The sequence below is a fragment of the Myotis davidii genome, unplaced genomic scaffold (genome assembly GCF_000327345.1).
Source record: "Myotis davidii unplaced genomic scaffold, ASM32734v1 scaffold30, whole genome shotgun sequence".
Lineage (NCBI taxonomy): Eukaryota > Metazoa > Chordata > Mammalia > Chiroptera > Vespertilionidae > Myotis > Myotis davidii.
Window position 1 is genome coordinate 2,741,143 of NW_006282874.1, and position 22,153 is coordinate 2,763,295.

Sequence of the window (22,153 nt, forward strand, 5' to 3'; positions counted from 1 at the left end):
CAGGCAGAGAAAGAGCCTAACAGTTATATCCCTGAGAAAATGCCTTCCCATCTGCACAAACGGAGCAAGCCCATTCACAGCCTCCAGTCCCAGATACCCCTGGGGACAGTTACTGTTCCCAATAATGTCCGTTTCCAACAATGAGCCAGAGCATCCAGGTGACCTGGGACCCAGTGGTTTCCCGGGAAGACGTGTAAGGTGTCTCCCCTGAGGAACGACCCTATTGTCCTTGTACCCTGCCTCCACCTCGATTATGGAAACGCGCCCAGCGGTGTACCTCCTGGCCCTGGGCAGGTCAGCCTCAGGCCAGGGGAGTCCGCAGAGAGGAGAGGAGGAAGATACAACCAGAGGAGCGACAGGACAGGTCACGAAGGGCCTCGTGGGCCATTACAAGGACATTTGCTTTGACTCTGAGTCAGACAGGAAGTCACTGAGTAGAGGGGTGACAAGATCTGATCTTTGCTAACGGGGTTCTCTGGCTTTTGTGTTGAGAACCTGAAGGAGGCGAGGACAGCAGCAGGGAGATCAGTCGGGAGTGGTATTGTCGCTGAAAAATCCATGCAGGTGAAAAGCAGATGGTTGCCTGGGGCCGCGGGTGAGTGGAAGGATTGACTGTAAATGGGCACAAAGGTCTCACTGGCTGGCAAAAATATTCCCAAACTAGACTGTGTGATGGTCATCCAACTTGTCAAATTTAAAAATTACAATGAGTGAAGTTAACCGGATATAAATTACACCTCAACACAGCTGTGTAAGAGAAGATCTCACCTGGCCAGCATGGCTCAGTTGAGTGTGGAGCTATGAACGAACCCGGAGGTCACGGTTCGATTCCCGGTCAGGGCACAGGCCCAGATGGAGGGCTCGATCCCCAGTAGGGGGCGTGTAGGAGGCAGCTGATCAGTGATTCTGTCTCATCATTGATGTTTCAATCTTTCTCTCCCTCTTACTTCTCTCTGAAATCAATAAAACTATATTAAAAAAAAGATTTCTATGGCTGATATAAGGGACAGTCATGCAGGGAACCAAGAGTGGTAGCAGGTGACACGCTAGCAAGGATTTCAGAAGCCCAGACAAGGAAGACCAACCTTGAACTTGGGTGGTACAAGCAGAAGGAATATGACTGTGCAGGTTCTTCCAGGCCCGGGGTTGGCAAACTTCTCCTGTAAAGGGCCAGAGGGTCAGTATCTCGGGCTTTGCAGGCCAGGGGGTCTCTGTCCCAGCTTCTCAACGGGGCCGTGGTAGCACACACAGCCTCGGAGAGGAAGAGTGAGCGCAGCAACGTGCCAGTAACACTTTATTTGTAAACGTTGGAATTTGAATTTCATATCATTTTACGTGTCACAAAATACTGTTCTTTTTATTTTTTCGCCCTAAACCCATTTGAGCCAGGAACATAGGCAGAGGGGCCCAGGCTGGCCGCCCCGGCTCCGGGCACCCCCGGCTCCAGGCACCTGCCGAAAGGGGTGAGCGCTGCCTCCGCCCGCACGCCAGGGGCCGCTTGGCTCCCAGACCTGCCGACAGGAAGGGGAAATCATCGCTCAGGGTCCTGCCTGCTCCTCCAATTCACATAATTGCCGTCGGGAGCGCCTTCCAGCCCACGCTGAATCGCTGCTTTGTCATTCCGCTCACGATTCTATTCAGCCCGAGCACCGCACTTTTCTCCAGTGAAGTTGATCCAGTTTCACCTCCCTGAGTTCTTGGTAGGATTATTATTCCATTCTCCCCTTCTCTTCCTGCAGTGCCTTCCCCTCCCCCGTCCTCTCCCTCGGTGCAGGGGGGCTCGGCAGGGATGTCTGAGTCCCCTAGGGGCAGCCTCCGATGGCCAGTACACCCCCCCAGGACTTAAAGCAAAATTATCAAGGCTTCCCCACCCCGCCTCCTCCTGTATCTTTCACTAAGAACTCATATAAACCCACAGCCCTACCTGAGCTGCTAATCTCTCTGGCTGCTGAAACCCTTTGAAGCCGCTGGCCCTGCTCAGGAGACAGGTAAGTCATACACCGTCGATACTCCAAAGCCCTCCGGCTTCCTCCCCCCCCCCGCCACCCCCCGCAAAGCGTGGAGCCAGCGAAGAATGCATCTGCCATGGACCCCAAACCCTGGGCTCCTGGGTGCTGAGAGATGAGCAGGAGGAAGCTGGGCATTCCGTCACCCAATACCCACGTGGCACCTGTCAGAGCCTTAGTTTCCTCAAACTGTAAAATAAGGGTCATCAGCCCGGCCTGTGTGGCTCAGTGGTTGAGGGTCGACCAATGACCCAGGAGGTCATAGTTCGATTCCCAGTCAGGGCACCTGCCCGGGTTGCAGCCTTGATCCCCAGTAAGGGGCGTGCAATGATTCTCTCATCATTGATGTTTCTATCTCTCTCTCTCCCTCTCCTTTTCTCTCTGAAGTCAATAAAGATATTTTTTAAAAACAAAATAAGGATAATGACAACCAAGTAGGGTTACTTCGAGGACCAGTGGGAGGCCACATGGAAAGTTCCTGGCACAGCAGATGGTCAACAAGTACTAGATTCTGCACCTCATTTTCTGCATCGACTATCTTTGAAAAGGCAGAACTATTGCTGGGAAGGGGGCCTGGTCCTGCCAGGTCTGCCCGGGGCAGGAAAGAGGTCCCACAACATGAATCCAGGTGGCTTTGAAAGTCTGTCTATTAAAGCTGGGGACGGTGAAGCAAGGGAGGGCCAGGATGGAAGAAGCCACAGAAGCACCCAGGCTGGGCTGCCCTGGTCCCTGGGTGTCAGAGAAAAGGGGGCCTTGGAGACAGGTTCAGGGGGTGAGCCGGGGCGAGCGGCCGCTGCCCATTGCTCTCCTGGTTGCAAGTCTCCTGGGTCCCTTAGAGTTTAGGAGATGCAGCCTGTAGGGGAAGGGGAGGGGGAGGGAGAGGGTGCTGGGTCTTCTGTCCTAGGGCTTTTAAAGGTGGATTTCAGGTTCGGCCTCCGCAGGCTTTCAGCAGAATATTCCAGGTGTGCCCTGTCAGGGTCATGTCCTCCACGGATTGGTCAGCGCCAGGGCGGTCATTAGTCATGGCAGCTGGTCCTGGCCTCCCCTCCTGGTTTTGCTACTTTTCTGGGCCTGGGGCTGAAATACAGCTGAGGCCTAGATCAGTGGTTCTCAACCTGGGCTGCCCATTAGAATCACCTGGGAATCTTTTTAAAACCCTGTTTTTCCTCAACGTCAGGCCCATTCCTGGCCATCCAAGAGGGCGTTTCGATGGGCGGGGGAATAGAGTAAAAGTGGTGGAAAAGGACACAGACTTTAGCACCTGAGGGACCTCAGTTCAAATCCCAGTTGTCCCAAGGCCCATTCCTGGCCATCCAAGATGGCGTTTCGATGGGCGGGGGAATAGAGTAAAAGGTGGTGGGAAAGGACACAGACTTTAGCATCTGAGGGACCTCAGTTCAAATCCCAGTTGTCCCACTTATCAGCCCTGGAACCACAGGGCTCCGTCTCTTGTCTGTGGCTTCTTCTCTGATGTCATTGGAATGTCAGGTCTCTCTCAGGGGATGATTGAAAAGGTAAAATAACAGAGACAAGTGGGGGGCGGGGAGGGGAGAAGAAAATAATAGATGATGCCTAAAAGTGAAGGCTGTCAATTATACTGCTGGAGTTTCTTCCACACTCTTAGGTTCGGGGACGGGTCCTGCAAATTCAACTGGCAAAAGACAGGGTTACAGCACAAAAACATTTAAAGCTCGTGTCCAGCGTGTCATCCAGACAAGACACCAGTCCCTACCTACCAATAATTAAAAAGCTGTTTAAATGTTTATGAGGATCTTTCAATAAAATTCCAAAGGTGAGTCCAGTCAGATGGACCACAGAACTTCTTAAAAGATGTTCTTACTTTGCCATGAAGATGCTCAACTCCTAGGTCGCTTTCCTCAACCCCACTTCCTCTTGACTTTCGGCCCCTCCCCGATTCGCCTTCCAGATCTATTGCATTCTCCACCAACGGCAAATGCCTGCTCTTTTCACATCACGCCTGCGCAGGCTGGGTGCTAAATGGGAATTGCGTGAATACTGACACACACAGGTTCTGTGGTTGTTAAGTGATGATATGCGTCAGACAGTATTTCGTGTGGTGTCTGGCACCCAGACAGCACTCAGTAAATTGTCACCATTATTCTCATTAGTCTCAGCTCTGCAGCCTCCACTGTCACACTGATTCTGCACAGCAAGTCCCAGGGGGACCGCTGGGACACAAAGGCAAGCAAGTCTGAGCACTCACACACACTCATATGTTAAATGTTTCCTGAGCAGCTAGGATGCTGCATGTGGAGGGTCGTTCCCATCTAAACAGCCAGAAAAGCCATGGACTAGACGCTGATTCTCCCTGAATAGGTGTGCACGCCCCGCTCCTGTTCCCAGATCTGCCTCGGGTAGGCAGGGCCCGTGAGTGATTCTGGCGTGGGCTGTAAGTAAAAGTGAGTGTGTGCCTGCCCACCAGAGCATTTAAGAGTTCGTACACAGGCCCGGTCAGCGTGGCTCAGTGGATAGAGCATCGGCCTGCGGACTGAAGGGTCCCAGGTTTGATTCCGGTCAAGGGCACATGCTTGGGTTGTAGGTTCGATCCCCAGTTGGGGTCATGCAGTCAGTAGGCAGCCAAGCAATGATTCTCTCTCATCATTGATGTTTCTATCTCTCTCTCCCTCTCCCTTCCTCTCTGAAATCAATAAAAATGTATTTTTTTTAAAAAGAGAGAGAGATGGTACACCAGTGATGGCGAACCTATGACACGCATGTCAGAGGTGACACACGAACTCACTTTTTTGGTTGACTTTTCTTTGTTAAATGGCATTTAAATATATAAAATAAATATCAAAAATATGTCTTTGTTTTATTATGGTTGCAAAGATCAAAAAATTTCTATATGTGACACGGCACCAGAGTTAAGTTAGGGTTTTTCAAAATGCTGACACGCCGAGCTCAAAAGGTTCGCCGTCACTGTGGTACACAGTCTTCCGGCTCCCTCCCCTCCACTGCGCAATAAATCAATGGCTAGGCGGCCACAAGGCCCAGATGGAGAATGACGAGACCACGGAGCCTCCGCCAGCCAGGGTCCCTGAGAGACCGTGTGGAGCGGAGGTTCTGCCCACGTGCAGCGATATGGGTTACAAACAGGAAATCGACTTTGGCTGTTGAATCCAGCCAGGGAGAGTGTGGGCTTAACTTGTTCCCTCACATAACCTCCCCTCTCCTAACTATTCTGAGCCTTCTCAGCATGTTTCTCATGACGCCCAGGCGGTGTTCGCAAGGATGGTCTGACCCAGGGGTCCTCAAACTACGGCCCGTGGGCCACATGCAAATACAAATATTGCATTTGTTCCCGTTTTGTTTTTTTACTTCAAAATAAGATATGTGCAGTGTGCATAGGAATTTGTTCATAGTTTTTTTTTTGAAACTATAGTCCGGCCCTCCAACGGTCTGAGGGACAGTGAACTGGCCCCCTGTTTAAAAAGTTTGAGGACCCCTGGTGACCAATGCTTGCTCATCCCCAGGTGGTCCCGGACGCTGCCAGCATGCCAGGCTTCCTGGTGCGCGGAGCCCCGGGGAGGCTGTGCGTGGGCCTTGCCTGCGCCCTGGGCCTTTGGAACGCAGGTGGGTCCGGTGGGAGTTCGGGAAGTGTCTGGTCTGGGTGCTGAGCATGCGGATTCATTGTGCCGTAGAGACGGGCAGCCGTCAGCATTTCAGGCCAGACCCCTCGATGCGTTTGCCCGAAGTGGCAATAATAACGTCCCCAATTCTGGTTTTGGTTTCTGACGTTTTGCAATTGGGGGCCGTTTATGCAACAGAATTATCTTCACCGCCACCGTTACCGCTCTTGCCCAAACATCGTCTTCTCTTTCCCAGGCCTCGAAGTCAGCTCCCGGCTTCTCCTCGCGTCTCTCCAGGGTCTGTTCTGCCCTCACCTGCCTGACTGATCCCCTCAGAAAGCTCATGATGTCACCTTCCGAGTTCCTCCCTCGTTTCTATCCCCTCCAAGTAGCTATCCAGCAGCTGCCCACTTCTTTTCGGAGGGGACCTCACGTCTTTACCTGATGGGACCTGCCCCTGCCCCCCACGCCCGGGCCACTTCCTGCAACCCCCCGCCTCCTTCCTCATCCCTGAGTCCCGTCACTGCTGGCTTCTTTCGCTTCTTTAAAGTCACGCTCACGTCCATCTTGGACCCCGGGCACTGCTAGCTGTACGCCGGACGGCCCCTCCGCCATTAACCCACTGACACCCTCTCCTGCCTCAGGTCTCGGCTGGGTGTCACCTCCCAGGGAAAGCGTTCAGATCACCGAGATTGCGTCAGGCTCCAACATAAGCCCCCGGGTGCCCTTCGAAGTACCTAACATTGTTCATAATAATATCCTGAACCTGCATTTTCTGGATGTCGGCCTTCCCGGCTAGAATGAGATCCATGGGACGGAGTCTGTATCCGTTTATCATACCGCCTTGGCAGCGAACACACACCAGGCCTGTGCAAGTCCAGGTGCTGAGTAGCGTCATCCATCCTTAGGCCCATCCCGCCGGTCGGTACATATCTGATGACTAAGTGACTGAACGACAAGCTATGTGTGGGATGGTCAGCTGCGTCGCCGTCCCAGAGCATCACGTCCTCGTCTTTCACCTGAGTATTTTGGGTTCATTCTGAGGTCATGTCTGGGTTATAATTTTCCTGATGAAAACTCTGTTTATTTTAGTGGCTGCTGTTAAAGGAGAAGCCAAGAAGGAGAAGCTCACAACCTTCCTACCGACAACAGGTAAACGGGCAGGCGCTTCTCCCCGCTCACTCTGTCTTGGGCAAACTGCTTGGCTTCTTGGAGCCTCAGTTTCTCCATCTGTAAAATGGGTATTGTGTCTCTAGCTCAAGCTCTCACAGTCATAGGTACAGTTTCTATGAGTTGCTCATTGCTTTATGGTTCAGGGAACTCCTGGATTCTCCTGATCTTATTAAACCCACAAAGACCCTGACATTCTATGAGCGATGAAAGATTTCACAACGGGAGGTATTGTAATATGCCGCCATCATTGCCTTTGAAATAAGTCCATCTTTCTTTGCAGTTTTTTTTTTCTTTTTTGGCGTCTGGGCAAGAGGGTGAATGCATTCCAACATCAAGCACACTTCCAGGTCAGGGGCTGGGTTTCTGTTTCTCGCCTTTTGCTAAATGCACGGGGTAAATGTTTTGTTTGCTTTTGCTTTTGGGGGAGTGAGATGGGCATTACTCTTTCTTTTTAAAATTTCACTTACTTTTAATTAGCACATTCATATGAGTCAAAATGCAAATGGTACAAAGTGTGTAAAGTTGAAACGCTCTCCTAGCCCACCAGAGGACACCGTTTATACTGATTTCTTGTGTTAATTTTCTTTTCTTTTCTTTTTCTAAAAAAATGTTTATTGTTGACAGTATTACAGCTGTCTCCCATGTTCTCCCTTTTTGCCCCCCTCCACCCAGCCCAGCCCCACCCCAGGCCTTCCCCATGCTATTGTCTGTGTCCAGGGGTTATGCATATAGTATAAACTAGAGGCCTGATGCATGAAAATTCATGCAAGAGTAGGCCTTCCTTCCCCCGGCTACGGGCACCGGCTTCCCTCCAGCCCTGGTGACCGAGGCTGCTTCGCTCCGGCCACTGACCAGCACCCGGGACCCAGGGGCTATGCTCCAGCCCTGGCTTCATCGGGAAGGACATCTGGTCCAATTAGCATATTACCCTTTTATTATTATCGATGTTCTTTGGTTAATCTCCTCCTGTCCCCTCTCCCGACCTCCTGCCACTGAGACTTGTTACTGTTCCGTGCATCCATCCCTCTGGATCGATTCTGTCCGTCGGTTTAGTTTGTTCTTTAGATGCCACGTATAAGTGAGATCATGTGACACTGGTCTTTCTCTGACTGGCTTATTTCGCTTAGCATGATAGCCTCCAGGTCCCTCCATGATGCCCCAGAGGGTAAGAGAGCCTTCTTTTCTACAGCTAAGGCTTAAAGCAGATAATTTCCAATAAACATGTCCCCTGTTTGAGCCTCCAGTTTCCTCCTCTTTAAATGGTAACCACAGTTCTGCTGTCCAATTAATAAAAGCATAAAAGGCGATGAAAATACTAAGGGTGAATGAGTATGAAAAGTGCCAATGCCTTCTATTTTAAAGTTACTAGAATGGTGGCCTTTTGGTGTAAAGAGAGAGCACCGGTTGTCGATGGTCTGTCTAAAAAAAATGAATTTGAAAAAGGCTGTGGTGTAGCATCCTATTCAGAAACCCCTGCTTTAGGCAGTTCAAGGCACACTGCAAATATTGTTATCAAAACCCACCCACGGGTTTGTCATTGTGAAAAGGGGGTGGTGGAAATAATTTCTTTCTGGGAAAGCAGTGGTGTTTGAGTAAAGTTCTTGGTCCCAGCCAGCGTGGCTCAGTGGTTGAGCATCAACCTATGAGCCAGAGGTCCCGGTTCAATTCCCCGTCAGGGCACAGGCCCAGGTTGTGGGCTCAATTCCCAGTGTGGGGCGTGCAGGAGGCAGCCGATCAGTGATTCTCTCTCATCGTTAATGCTTCTCTCTCTCCCTCCCTCCCTCTTCCTCTCTGAAATCAATAAAAATATTATAAATAAATGAAAAGAATGAAAGGAAGAAAGAGGAAGAAGGAAAGGAAGGAAGGAAGGAAGGGAGAGAGAGAGAGAGAGAGAGAGAGAGAGAGAAAGAAAGGAAGGAAGGAAGGAAGGAAGGAAGGAAGGAGGGAAGGAAGGAAGGAAGGAAGGGAGAGAGAGAGAGAGAGAGAGAGAGAGAGAGAAAGAAAGGAAGGAAGGAAGGAAGGAAGGAAGGAAGGAAGAAAGGAAGAAAAGTGCTTGTTTGGGAAGATGGCTCAGGGCCCATGATTCAGGTGTAGGGATCCCGCGAGCCCGGCAGCCTGTAGCATCCCTACAGCCTGGAGATCAAACCCAGATCCCTTCTCAGGCCCTAGTCCCTCGGCTTGTGGAGGCCTCTGCTTCCCGGCCCGGTGACAGGCACAGTGGTCAGTGCCGCCCGAAGGCCTCAGAGCGGCTGCTTTAGGTGGGCTCTCAGGTGGCCTGCTGCTCAGAGGGAGAGCTGAGCCCTCCACCCCGGAGCACGGCCCATTGGAAGGCTCTGGGCCTGCTGGATGGTAGATGTGTGTCTCAGGCTTCCTTTTGTGCCCCCCGCACAGCCATATTATAAAAAAGGGGAACCATAGTCCCCCTACCTCTCACCCCAAAGCTCTGATATTTAACCAAAAAGCCTGATAATCGGCCAGACCAGCTTTCCACAGGGTACGTGGAAAGCAGGGGGCAACCCAAGGGTCTCCACAGGCGAGTGGACAAAGCAAGTGTGGGGTTGCACACCATGGAACATTGTCCAGCCCCAAGAGGAAGGCAATCCTGCAGAGGCAGCGACGGGGGTGGGCCTGGAGGACTCGGTGCTGAGGGAAACAAGTCAGCGTCCGACGGACAAACACCGCATGCTGTCGCGTCCATCGGAATCTAAAATAGTCAAACTCAGCCCGGCCGGCGGGGCTCAGTGACTGAGCGCTGACCTATGAACGAGGAGGTCAGGGCACACGCCCAGGTTGTGGGCTCCATCCCCAGTGTGGGGCGTGCAGGAGGCAGCCGATCAGTGATTCCCTCTCATCATTGACGTTTCTATCTCTCTCTCCCTCTCTAAAATCAATAAAAATATTTAAAAATAAAATAGTCAAACGCACAGAAGCAGGAGGGAGAAAGGTGATTGCCAGGGGCTGGGGCTGGGGGGGGCGGAGAGCAGGCCACCAGCCAGGCGTGGGCGCTAGGAACATCGCTCCCCTTTTTCATGGGCCTCGGAGTCCTCACCCTTCCAGGGAGCGTTGGGCAAGATGCTCGTAAGGCTGTCATCAATTCTGTGAGGCCGTGCTCCCGTGATGCCATCTGAGTCCTGAAAACTTGCATTGCAGGGTCTGGCAATGAGGAAGCCGGGAAGGAAAAAGCCGGGGCTTTCCTTGGTGCAACAGGTAAGAAGGCCTTTAGTCCCAGCTGTGACCCGGGAACACCGTCTCGGCTTCTCCGGGCCTCAGTCTTTCCATCTGTGGAATGGGCATAAGGCACCTTCTCCACCGGAAGGCCACGTGGAAAGTGGTCATTGCAACTAGAATAGTAACAAGTGCTGTATGATTAAATGGCATCTCATCCACAGCAACTGATCTTCCAGATCTCGGCTTTCCGTCACTTCCACGGTCGGGGGCCTTCTCCATCCCCTAGACCAGGTTGGGTGCTCACGGCACCGCATCGTTCCCTGTTTGGTGCTCCTCACGTGCTATATGCGTGACTCTCCCTCCTCCCCCCGGAGCCACAGACAGTAAAAGCCACAGACGGGGAGCTGGAGACCTGGTCCTTTTCCTTGACCCATTAACCCCACACCTCGCACACTGCTCAGCCCTCAGGGCGTGTTTGTTGAATGAACGAAGAATGGCTGAATGCCTCGGCTTTTCAGAATCCCTTTGACATGTCCTTCTTGGAGGCCACAAACTGCCGTGCGGGCAAGTGGCCTAATATTTTGAAGGCCCCGGGCTCTCAGCTCTAGGAAGTAGGTCCTGACCCCTTCCCCAGGGGCTCAGATGTGCAAGTTTAGGCAAGTTTCTCTCCCTCTCTGAGCCTCGGGCTCCTACCTGAGTAAAGGGTGAGGCAGATGAGTCCCCCGCACCGGAATCGCCGGCCTGTTCTTTAGAAGGTGCACGTCAAGGCCGCGTGTGGGCCCAGGAGACCAGAATCTCCAGCGGCGACTTGGAATCGGCCTTTTCGCATGGTCCCCAGTGACTGTCAGGGCCACCGGCCTGCGGACCGCGCAGTGCAGGCCTCGCAGGCTCCTCCAGCAGCGGGGCTGGGGTGGGAGGCTCCATTTCCCCGGAGAGGAGGCTCCTGAGGGTGAGCCACGGGGACCCATTCTCTTCCAGAGCTGCCTGCGAGGGCAGTGGACCTGTCCGCCCTGAACCTGACGGAGGTGGTGAACGGCATGCTGAGCAGAGCGCTAAAAGGTCAGCTCTTCTTGCCCAACCGCATGGCTCGGTGGTTGAGCTTCGACCTGTGAACCAGGAGGTCACGGTTTGATTCCTGGTCGGGGCACATGCCCGGGTTGCGGGCTTGATCCCCAGCGGGGGGTGCGCAGGAGGCAGCTGATAATGATTCCCTCTCATCATTGATATTTCCATTTCTCTCCTTCTCCCTTCCTCTCTGAAATCAATAAAAAGATATTTAACAACAACAAAGGTAAGCTGTGCTTAACAGCACCATCCAGGCCCACCTCGGCCTTGGGCCAGTTTCTCCCCTGGACTCTGTGACCTGGGGCCCACGCGTGAGCCAGCTCCCCTTGCTCAGAGTGAGGGTGTGTGGTCCTCGCTAACTCGGCCGGGAGGGAGACACCGGGGCAGGAGGGCTGCCAGCACTGTGAGAGCTGGCCTGTCCCACACGCCAGGCGCCCAGTTCCCGGTCATGACTGCCTTCAGAGAGAACTGTCCTCGATCCAGGGCCATTCATGCAACAGCTCTTTACGGAGCACAGAAAATGCAGCCAAGTGACGTGTATTTTTGCATTTTTTAATTTGCTTCTTTTTATTTTTTAAGTCACTTTACTGGGTGTCCGCTGTGTTGTTAATTTCTGTGATCGGTTTGCGAATGTATGTTGCTATTTACTTTTGTCAGTCGGCATGTCTGTCTCTTTATCTCGGTGTCGTTGGCAGATCGCAAGAAGTTCTTCTCCTTGCTCAGCATCACGTCCTACAGCTCCTTCGCCTTCCACAAGCTCTCCGTGGCCGTTTACAACAGTGAGTGCCTCGTGGCGGCCATCACAGTGGGCGGTGCACCGCGGGGACAGGCGGCGTCAGGACCCTGAGTGGCGGTTTCTCTTCACAGTTTCTCACCTGAAGTCGGTGGACCAGGCCATGTTCCCCACGCGGTACTGCTACTGCTTAAGCAATCGGACCAATGACCTGTCAGGTGGGTGGGACTACCTACTGCTTAAATAATCAGACCAATGACCTGTCAGGTGGGAAATTGTGGGGTGAGACAGGAAGGGTGTTGCAGATCATGTAGAAGTTTGTAGGATAACGGGGGAAAACAAGTCAGCAAAACCATTACTCAGCAATGTGGCCTTGCACAGCTCTTGGGGTTGGCAGACAAGGGTTTGGGGAAGAGGGCAATGGAGGAGAAAGAGGGTTTATAACGTGGGTCCAAAAAGTGTTCTGCCTGCCGGAAATTAAGACTTTTTAAAATAACGAGTGGCATTTAGATGATGGTTAATATTCCTCAAATCTCTGAACTGAATCAAACTTGTAAAATTGACTCTGAAATATCCAAATATAATGTACTTTCCCCTTCAAGTCTCAGAAACTGTAAGCTCCTCAATCTGTCTTGCAGATTTCACAGCCCTGCTGGTGGACATCATTGGGAATTCCACCAGCTACCTCACCGAGATTTTTAAGTCGACCTCTATCCTCTCAGGTGTGTTTATCTTGAAAACGCTTGGCAAATTTGAGATTTAGAGTATAATCAAACCCAGCGGACCACCCCAATCCCTGCCCCAGCCCCTGCCATAGGCCAGGCTCCAGGAACGTTAGCGTAAGTTTAATTCAGACAATCGGTGTGTCCCGTTTCAACCACCAGCACCAACAGGTTCCATCTTCCCGTCAGAGCTATTCCTGGTTCAGAACATTGGAGGACGAATCCAAGGCTCAAAGTTGGGGGAAATCTAGGCAGATTCAAGGAAACAGCTTCTGTTGGACAGCTATGCTCCATTTTAAAGATGAGAAAACTGAGGTTCAGAGAGGTTGAATATTTTGCTCAAGGTTATTCAGAATTCAGATTGAGATCTATGTGATGCCAAAGCCCATGGCTACCGTACAGCTGAGAAAGACATGCCTCATTTATAAGGGGGCATCACATAACCTCCAGGCGGTTCCCCTGGGGACCCACTTTGCAAAGCACAGAGTTAGTTAGCAGCCCAACACTTAGGCTGATTAGGAGGATGGCTTGCTACACTCTGGAGAAACTGCTGTTTTAGAAGAAGGGAGACCAGGAGAGAGAGATAATGATAGATGTCATTAGGTACATGTACCAGGGCATCTTCTAAAGGCTCACATGTATTCCCTCATTGTAACGAGGACGGCACCCTATACAGCTAGGACATTTATCACCTCTTTACACGTGAAACTGTGGCACAGAGAGGCTAAGTGACCTGCCCAGGACCATTCTGCAGAGATAGAATTCTAGACCCAGGTGATCTAGGTCTGAAGTTCATGCCCTTGGTCACTATGCTAATTAATATGATGATAACATCACATTAGCAGCAACAATAATAAGTATTATAACTCTTTATGGAGCTTTTCTGTCAGGCATCATACTTAGAGCTTTATGCACATCTCATGGTGTTATCAACACCACCTCACTAGGGCCATGCGACCACCCGCCCATAGTCCCTAAAGCAGCGGTTCTCAACCTGTGGGTCGCGACCCCTTTGGCGGTCGAACGACCCGTTCACAGGGGTCGCCTAACACCATCCTGCATATCAGATATTTACATTATGATTCATAACAGTAGCAACATTACAGTGATGAAGTAGCAACGAAAATAATTTTATGGTTGGGTCACAACATGAGGAACTGTATTTAAAGGGCCAGAAGGTTGAGAACCACTGCAGGGACCAGGATGTTTAGGGACTCAGAAGCTTTCGGATGTTCGAGGGTCTAATACGGTGTCTGCATCGTCCATGACCCAACCTCCAGCAGCATGAGGGCGGCCTCCTGTCATCAAAGACGCCCTATTCCATTAGCAGAGGGTGACCCTGCCCACATGCGAGAGAGAAAGACGACAAAGAACCTCACACCTGTCAAGTCAGGTTTGGCCACCAAATGAGTTTGGTTCCAAAATGACACGAAACCTCCCATCGTACAGAGATCTGGGGATTTGCAAATTGCAAATAAGGGACTGTGGGATGAGAATGTTCGCCATTTTAAAGGTGGGTAAACTGAGTCCTGGAGAGGTCAAGCAGTCCGCCCTTGCTCAGGTAGCTAGGAAGTGGCAGGCTGACCCCAGAGGCCGTGCCCTTAGCCATTTCATTATCCGGCATCCCACCCCCACAGCCCCCCGGAAAAGCAGGGCTGCCTTCAGAGTGAAGACACGGCCTCGCTTCCCACAGCACCTGCGCTGGGCATTTCTGGCTTCATTTCGTTTCCACCGAAGACGCTGCAGCTCCAGGGCCGTCGCTCAGTCTCACGGGCTGCTCGTTGTCTTGCAGTGAGTCAGACGAATGCCTCCGACTGCATCTTCATCTGCGTGATGACGGGGAAAGCAGGTGAGCCCGGCCGGCCCTGGGCAAGTTCTCTGAGCTGAGACACAGACGCAGCCGCCAGCAGGCGCCCAGATGGAACCTGTCGGTGGGGTCTTTGCAGGACGGAACCTCTCTGACTTCTGGGAGTTGGCGGAGAAATCTCCGGTCATCAATTACACCTTCACCAGCAGCCTGGCCGCGGCTCCGGGTGAGTGGAAACCGCCCAGACCTCAGCTCTAGTCTCCAGGCCGGGCTCCCTCCTGGCAAACGGAAAACAGAAGACAGAGCGCTGCCCGCAGGGTTTTATTTAGCTATCCTGGGTTAAAAAGGAGGATGTTGCCATTTTAATTTTTGCAAAAAATCTGGATCCTCAATCCTGGATCCTCCCCTGACTCGTGCGACAAGCAACTGATGTTGAGTAGCTGCCGCCCTCATCTCCCCATGCCCCCGTAGGAGGGCCACCTTCCTCCTGCTTGCCGCAGTCCTCTTTGCTCCCTGTTGCCTCGCACTGGGCTTCTGACAGCTTCGCCTTCTGTTCACTGTGCTTCCGTGCATGGCTCTTTCAGAGGCTGATGTTTTAGATTAGTTTGTCATTCAAGGAGAACCCGTCTTTTTGGTGACACGTGGTGCTGGTCTGAGTAAGGTTTGAGTCTCTGCACCCTAAATATGTGCTGTACGATGATGACCTTCCAGTGATGCAACAGTTCTTTATGTGCAAAGTGACAAAAATGTTACAGCCACCAGGGGGACAGCTGTGGCTCCCAAGCTCACACCCACCAGCCAGCAAACACCGCCGAGGACAAGCCCTCCCCGCCCAGCCCGGAGCACCGGCGTGTCTGCTCTGAGAGCCTCTCCCTGGACCGAGGTGCCTGATCCTTCGGAGGGAGAGCAGGCGGTGAACACAGACAGGCCTCCTGACCTCCTCGCCACGGCCGCGGTCACGGCCACGGCCACGCCAGGCAGCGTCTCTCCCACCCTCCCAGGCTCGGGTAAGATTTCTCAGCCTTTCCTCTCCTGCCCTGTCCACCCTCCAGTGAATATAGACAGAGAGCTTTCTAGGACCCTTCACCCAGCATCCCCCAAGGAGCTTTCATGAACTTTTTTAAAAGCTTCTTTAAGTCAATGAAGCAATATACCATTTCCTGGATAAGGAATGAGAATATTTTGAAGATGGCAACTGTTCTCAACTTAGAGGTTTAAAATCCTCCTGGGATTCGTTTTGTAAAACTTGAAAATAATGAATTTTAATCCCTACCATGGGAATAGACAAGTGCGAATCGGTAGCGGTTTACTTACAAGACCAGCCAGGGAAGGTTTGTCTTCGTCACCGTCCTCTGATGCTATAGGGTGTCATTATGATCTCCATTTCATGACAAAACTAAATAGCATCCAGTAACTTGCCCCAAATTTTACAGCACGGGGGACCCTCTGGGTCCCCTCACCTCAGCCCCATCACCTTTCCACTATGACACGTGGTTGGAAATAATGGCGAGATTGCTGGGGCTTCTGAAGGGCTTAGAGATGTTTCTATATTGATAGTTAGGAAATGAACATTTAGTTTGGTCCATTTATTCCAGTTCTTGGTTGCGTTTGAGTCCCTAGATTATCTAGATTATGCAGGCACCGTGCATTTACCCTGCGATTACATTTCCATGTCTTAACAATTTTATATCCAAATCGAAGTGGTCAAGCATATAAATGGCCTGTTACTGTCGTTTGTGCAGCTACCAGGAGGGCGGCCGGAGCTCCATGGGTGACAGACAGCAGGCAGGCCTGGGCGTCCACACTGCTGGTGTCCCGGGCTCTGACCTCCAGTGAGGAAACGCCTGGAGGGCCTCCCTGGGAAGCGCTTTCCTCCACAGCGACATCGCCCGCAAAGGCCAAGGACACGGGGACCACGGGGAGCCTTTCAGAGCCTTCTGCCGGGACACACGGCAGCCCTTCGCAGGCCAGCCCAACCTCGGGTAAGAGAGATGTTCTCCTCCAAGCTCCCTGCTTTAAAAATATATATGTATTATTGATTTCAGAGAGGAAGGGAGAGGAAGAGAGAGAGAAACATCAATGATGAGAGAGACTCATGGATCGGCTGCCTCCTGCACGCCCCCCACACTGGGGATGGAGCCCTCAACCTGGGCATGTGCCCTGACCAGGAATCGAACCGTGACCTCCTGGTTCATAGGTCGATGCTCAACCACTGAGCCATGCCGGCCGGGCTATTTTTTACTCATCGCTGCATCCTCAATGCCCTGCCTGGTCCCTGGCTAGATAACCAACATGGGCTGCCTAGGGCAGGACTAGTGGCCCAGGCCCTGAGAAGTGCAGGCTCACCTGTGTCCCATCTCACCCAGGGACACTCACCCCGGGCACACAGACCTCCAGTCCCACCAAGGCCCCGGCCCCCCGGTATCCACAGACAGGTAAGACGTGTGTGCGCTGGGAAGGGGGCCCCAAACCACAGGAGGGAAACCGCTCCGGGGCCGGGCCCGGTGGGCCGGGTGTCAGGAGGCGGACAGCCGGCTGTCGTACTTCATTGGCGGGAGTTGAACAGGCGGGAGCGCTACGCCTCGCTGTGCTGCTAACTTGCCCCGGGAGCCTGGGCAGATCGCCTCCGCCTTCGGGGTCACAGTTTCCTCATCGATTCCGAGAACTCTTTATCCTTCGGGTGTTGTAATTCTCTGCTTGTGAGGTTAACCCAAGGCCACTTCGTTTGGAATTTTGAGGCCATACTTGCTCCTTGCAGGTGACCTTCTGCGGCCATTGCCCCCTGCAGAGGAGCCAGCCCTGGTCCCGGGACCCCATCACGTTCATGCCTCAAGTACGTCCAGCACTTGTCACTCCTGTCGCTCTGTTGGTTTGGGGCGAGGTTGTGCAGCACCGTAAAAAGAGGTGTGTGAGCGATTCAGAGTGAGACTCTGGGACCCACAGCCCAGCTCTCCCATTTCCCGGTGAGGCGGCCCCAGAACCCCGTGCCTGCGGCCATATAGCGGGGATAACAACCATCACTCGGGCCCTGGAGATGTCCTGTTCCCCCAGGGCTTTGTCTGAAGGGAGACAATGTGTGTGGAAGTGGCTTGGAACCGGGGCTCCGTGTGATTTAATTCAGCCGATTGTTGAGTGAGCGCCCGTTGAGAACGCCGGAGCCCTTGGCAAGTGGACGTTGTCCTAACGGGAGTGATGTTAGAAGGGAAGGAGGACAGAATGACTCCGAAATTCAACCCCCACGTTCTGGGTGCACTTGGCCTTGCTTCTGTTTTCAAGGCCGCCCCGCCTTCCCCAGCCCTGCGCCCTTCATTCTTGTGAAATTCCCGCGAGGACAGCCTCCCGGCTGGGGCTGGTGGTCAGAGGCCCGGGCCCCGGTTTCTGTGGTTTGTGTGCTTTGGGGTGACCCTCCTCCTTCCCGTTGAGCCGGTTTCCATGAGAGAGAAATGGATCCGAAGGGAGTCCTTCAGAGCTGACTGACCCTCGGGCCCTCCCTTCCCGGAGGCCTTTCCAGACTGGCCTCCTGATGTCCCAGGCGTGTGTCAGCGAGGCTTTATTAACCGCTGGCACCTGCCCAGTCTCTGTTCATATCGCCCCGATCGGCCTGAACCCCGCCCTCAGCCTGCCGTGAATGGGCCCCTCACACACAGACGGGATTGTGCTGCCGCAGGGAATGGCAGCCCCCCCTCCCAGGATCCACAGAAACTCGCCAGCGGTGCAGACGGGGCAGTGGGCAGATGGACCTCGAGAAAACAAGTTGGCTGTGTCTGGATCTTCGCTGTTGCCAGCCCTGGAGTCGGCTCCGACTCCCGGAGGCCCTGTGAATGAGCGACGGCCGCATGTCCCGTCCTCCCAGCATGCTCAGCTCCTGCAGACTCCTGCCCGTGGCCTCTCTCACGGAGTCTGTCCAGCTCCTAGTTCATCTTCCTCTTTTCCTGCTGCCTTCGATTTTCCCAGCATGATCTTTTGCAAATAACCCCGTCTTCTAGGTCTACCTGTATCTATAGCTATTGCTTTATTTGATCTATACCTACATACCTATGTTTACGTATATAGCTCTATCATCTATCTATGAGAAATCCTATATAATAAAAGGCTAATATGCAAATTGTCCCCTTGGGAGTTCTACCAGGAGACCGGGAATTCAATCACTCACTATGACATGCGCTGATCACCAGGGGGCAGCACGGAACATGGCGGGTGACCAGTGGCAGCAGGGTGCTGAGGGAGCGAGAGAAGGAGGAGGCAGGAAGGCCAGCTGGCAGGGAACCTGATCGGCCCTGATCGCCGGCCAGGCCTAGGGACCCTACCCGTGCATGAATTTCGTGCACCGAGCCTCTAGTCTAAGTGTAAAATAACAGGGTTCTGGCAGCTTCCAGCATGTGATTCTGCCCATTCACAAAGTATGCCACCAACTTTCTGACATCCGCTCATTCTTCCACTGGCTAAGTGTGTATTGAGTTCCGCCTGCGTGCCAGGCGCCGGGTCATGCCTATCCTCACTCTCTCTCCGCAATGACTCTGCAGGGCAGGTCATGTTATCTTCAACCACTTTTAGTGAGTCCTTCCTAGTAAAGAGCGACTCTGCTTTGAGCCCAGGTCTACCTCATTCCCCAGCCCGTTCAGTGTCTCAGATCCTTGTGGGACATTTGCTCCTCAGTAGAACCGTGTCTGGTTCCCTCCAGGAACTGGATCCCACTTGTCCTCCTCCGTCCTCTCTGACCTGGCGCAGAGGTTTACAGGGCAGCGGTGATGGATGCCAGGCTTCCCCGTCTGTCTCAGAGCCGCCTGAGGTCAGGGCAGAACCACAGCCCCTGAGCACAGAATCCACCAAAGGGAGACCCTGTGCACACTTTTGTTGACTCGACGGGTCTGGGATTGTGTCTTCCAGGGTGTCCTCAGCAGCTCCTCAGAGAAGGGCCCCTGACAGCCGGGCCCCTCCCCGGGGCCGCCCACAAGCTCACCCCCTGCCTGATGGAGCTGTGCCGGTTTTTCCAGCAGTGCCTCTGCGTGAGCCCGAGGAGGGACCCCAGGACGGAGGCCATGAGGTAATCTGGGCCAGAGGCCGCCGGTCAGCATTTCTGCGTGTCCTACTCTGCACGGCTTCTCTGCAGGCACGGCCTGCCGACAGGCGACAGGGGCGCCTCAAGGAATGGACTCCCCAGTGAGTTCTGTGCTAGATTGTCACCTTCTCAAGAGCCAGGATGGAACCTTATCCATTTCTGGTCCCCAGAGCCAGGTGCAGAGCCTGACATAGTAAGTACAGTTGAGTTGAGTCTGATCGAGTGGAGTGGAGTTGACTTAACTGTGTCCTACCTGGTGGAACAGTCTGAGGACTGTGAGTGGTCCCCAGGGCCTCCGCCTGGTGAGATTCGCTAGATGATAATAATCAGAGGACAGGTCTGATAATAATCTAAGTTGCAGGTCTTCAGAAGCCCCGCACTGTCATTTGCAGGCCAAATGAGAAGGTTGAACCAAGAAAATTAGAAGGCAGACCCCGTTTTCTATTAAGAAGTTGTAGGCGTGGGCACCTTCCCGCCCGGGGATGCTGACACACTGTTCTGTCTTCTGGAATTTATTCTTGGCTGGAAACCCAGAGCCAAACAACGTAGTTAACTAGCTCTGCTCCCCGGTCTGAGGTCAGTCTCCCAGACCTTCAATGTGACTTTCAAAGTCTACTCGTTCTATCCTTCAGCTCTTCCAGGCTCCATGATCCACCGGCTCTGAGCCTCAAGGTCAGGGTTGCAGCCTTTTCCCATCACCCCTTTCTGGCCCTGGTCTTGGACCCTTCATGTGGCTGTTTTCTGCCCCCAGAGAGGGCCATGAGCAAGACGCACAGGCCCGCAGGTGCTAGCCAGCACGGTGGAGGCATTCCCTCCATGGCAAGGGCAGCGGCGTTCTTGCCGGCACTGCCAGGCTGTGGTGAGAGCGAGTGGAGCTGAAGTGGAAGAGGACACTGAATGGTCCCGCACGGGGCCCAGGCGGCCGCACGGTGGCTGCTGGCTGCTGGAGATACTCTCGCGGTTGGCGGTGCCTCCTTCTCTCCTCCACTCTCATGCCACATTGGAACCTCAGCTCTAGCCTCCTTGATACGTTGTAGCTGTGGCACCAAGTCCCCAGTGGCTGTGTCAGCTGTGGTACAAGCTGGACACATCAAGGTTGTTGACCGAGGTTTGGAGATGTCACCGTGAGAGTATGAGGTCACACGCTCACAGCCAAGTACCCCTGATGGTGGTCATCATTCCACGCGGCCCTCAGATCCACGCTGCTCTTTCTCTGCCGTGTGTGTGTGTGTGTGTGTGTGTGTGGGCACCAAGGCCAGGGGCTGTGTCAGCTGTGGTACAAGCTGGACACATCAAGGTTGTTGACCGAGGTTTGGAGATGTCACCGTGAGAGTATGAGGTCACACGCTCACAGCCAAGTACCCCTGATGGTGGTCATCATTCCACACGGCCCTCAGATCCACGCTGCTCTTTCTCTGCCGTGTGTGTGTGTGTGTGTGTGTGTGTGTGTGTGTGTGTGTGTTGGGGGCTGGGGGACAGCCGGGGGAGGCCGACTGGTACATTTCCCATCTCCCAGAATGCCTTTCCAGCCGTCTCCTGTAAGTCCATTCAATGGGAGATACTGGCAGGAGATTGGGGGACAGAACAGAGAAGCCAAGGATTTTCTCCCCTTTATTTCTACTTTAAACCAGGTTTCCCTGTTGGTTCTTCTAACTCCTTCATAATGGTTCCCAGCATTGATTCCCTCTGCACCAGCGGGGTTCTGTCTTCTCCTCGCGGGGCCCGGCTCTACCGTTCTTCTTGCCCAGTAGATGGCAGTGTGTTCCGGCTCCACCACTTGAAAGCAGTGTGTCCGTTGGCGAATCCATTTACCTCTGGGCCTCAGTTTCCTTGGTTTTAAATTGAGAGGGCTAGAACCTGGGAAGTCTTTATGGCTAACTTTCTTGAGCAGTTAGTTGCTCCCCAGCGTGTGCTAGAGTCACAGGATGATGGTGATGGAAGAGAAATTGGAGAATGCTGAGCCCACCCTCCTCATATGTCAGGTGAGGGTTGAAAGGGAAGTGGATTCCCAGAGCCCTGCAGTGAGTGAGTCACACAGCCGCCCTGAACCCCTTCTTCCTACAACAGTGGTTCTCAACCTGTGGGTCGCGCCCCCTTTGGCAGTTGAACGACCCTTTCACAGGGATCGTCTAAGACCATCCTGCATATCAGATGTTTACATTACGATTCATAACAGTAGCAACATTATAGTTATGAAGTAGCAACAAAAATAATTTCATGGTTGGGGCACAACATGAGGAACTGTATTTAAAGGGCCAGAAGGTTGAGAACCACTGCAAAGCTATTTGTGTATGTGTCTGTGTGTGTTACAAAGGGTTGGGCTTGTGCACCTGAGATCAAAAAGCAGTCAGCCCTTTTTCCCTGGTTGGTGGGTGAAGATACCCATGGAGGGCAGCTCTTTGATTTTGACTTATTGCCTTATTGCCCCTCTCCTTGCCCCCTTTTATACTCAACACTTGTCATTTCTCTTTATCTCACATGGTCTTCCTTGAAAGACCCTGCAAGTGCCAGTGGCCTTGGCTCTTATTACAGAATTGTGTGCCAGATATCTGGCAAGGTAAAATCATACAGTATTTGTTTTCCTAACTCTCCATCATCTTAACTTCATAATCATCAGGCTAGGCTGTTCACCCAATATCTAAATAATCCTACTAAACATTGAACTAAAACTTGACCATTACTAAATTTAATTATATTTACAATGTAAATTAATTTGTTATTGCAGTAACCTGTAAGTAGTATAGCTTTTATGATCTGTATTGGTTTCCTAGGGCTACCATAACAAAAGGCCACAAACCAGGTGGCTTAAAAACAGCAGTTTATCCTCTGC

At 52.7% G+C, this 22,153-nt stretch overlaps 1 protein-coding gene across 1 annotated transcript in view; it reads left to right on the top strand.

The window, feature by feature from the left end:
- The first annotated feature begins 1,913 nt into the window (after positions 1-1,913).
- The window catches only part of HHLA1 (HERV-H LTR-associating 1), a 28,770-nt gene continuing 8,530 nt past the window's right edge, over positions 1,914-22,153 (top strand). The window contains exons 1-15 of the mRNA XM_015561592.1: positions 1,914-1,988; positions 5,501-5,600; positions 6,689-6,748; positions 9,920-9,976; positions 10,916-10,996; positions 11,698-11,781; positions 11,870-11,953; positions 12,374-12,457; positions 14,250-14,306; positions 14,404-14,490; positions 15,020-15,271; positions 16,007-16,246; positions 16,631-16,699; positions 17,023-17,097; positions 19,152-19,308. Coding sequence (XP_015417078.1) covers positions 5,522-5,600; positions 6,689-6,748; positions 9,920-9,976; positions 10,916-10,996; positions 11,698-11,781; positions 11,870-11,953; positions 12,374-12,457; positions 14,250-14,306; positions 14,404-14,490; positions 15,020-15,271; positions 16,007-16,246; positions 16,631-16,699; positions 17,023-17,097; positions 19,152-19,308 — 1,466 coding nt within the window. The 5' untranslated portion in view covers positions 1,914-1,988; positions 5,501-5,521. The remainder of the gene's footprint in view (positions 1,989-5,500; positions 5,601-6,688; positions 6,749-9,919; positions 9,977-10,915; positions 10,997-11,697; positions 11,782-11,869; positions 11,954-12,373; positions 12,458-14,249; positions 14,307-14,403; positions 14,491-15,019; positions 15,272-16,006; positions 16,247-16,630; positions 16,700-17,022; positions 17,098-19,151; positions 19,309-22,153) is intronic.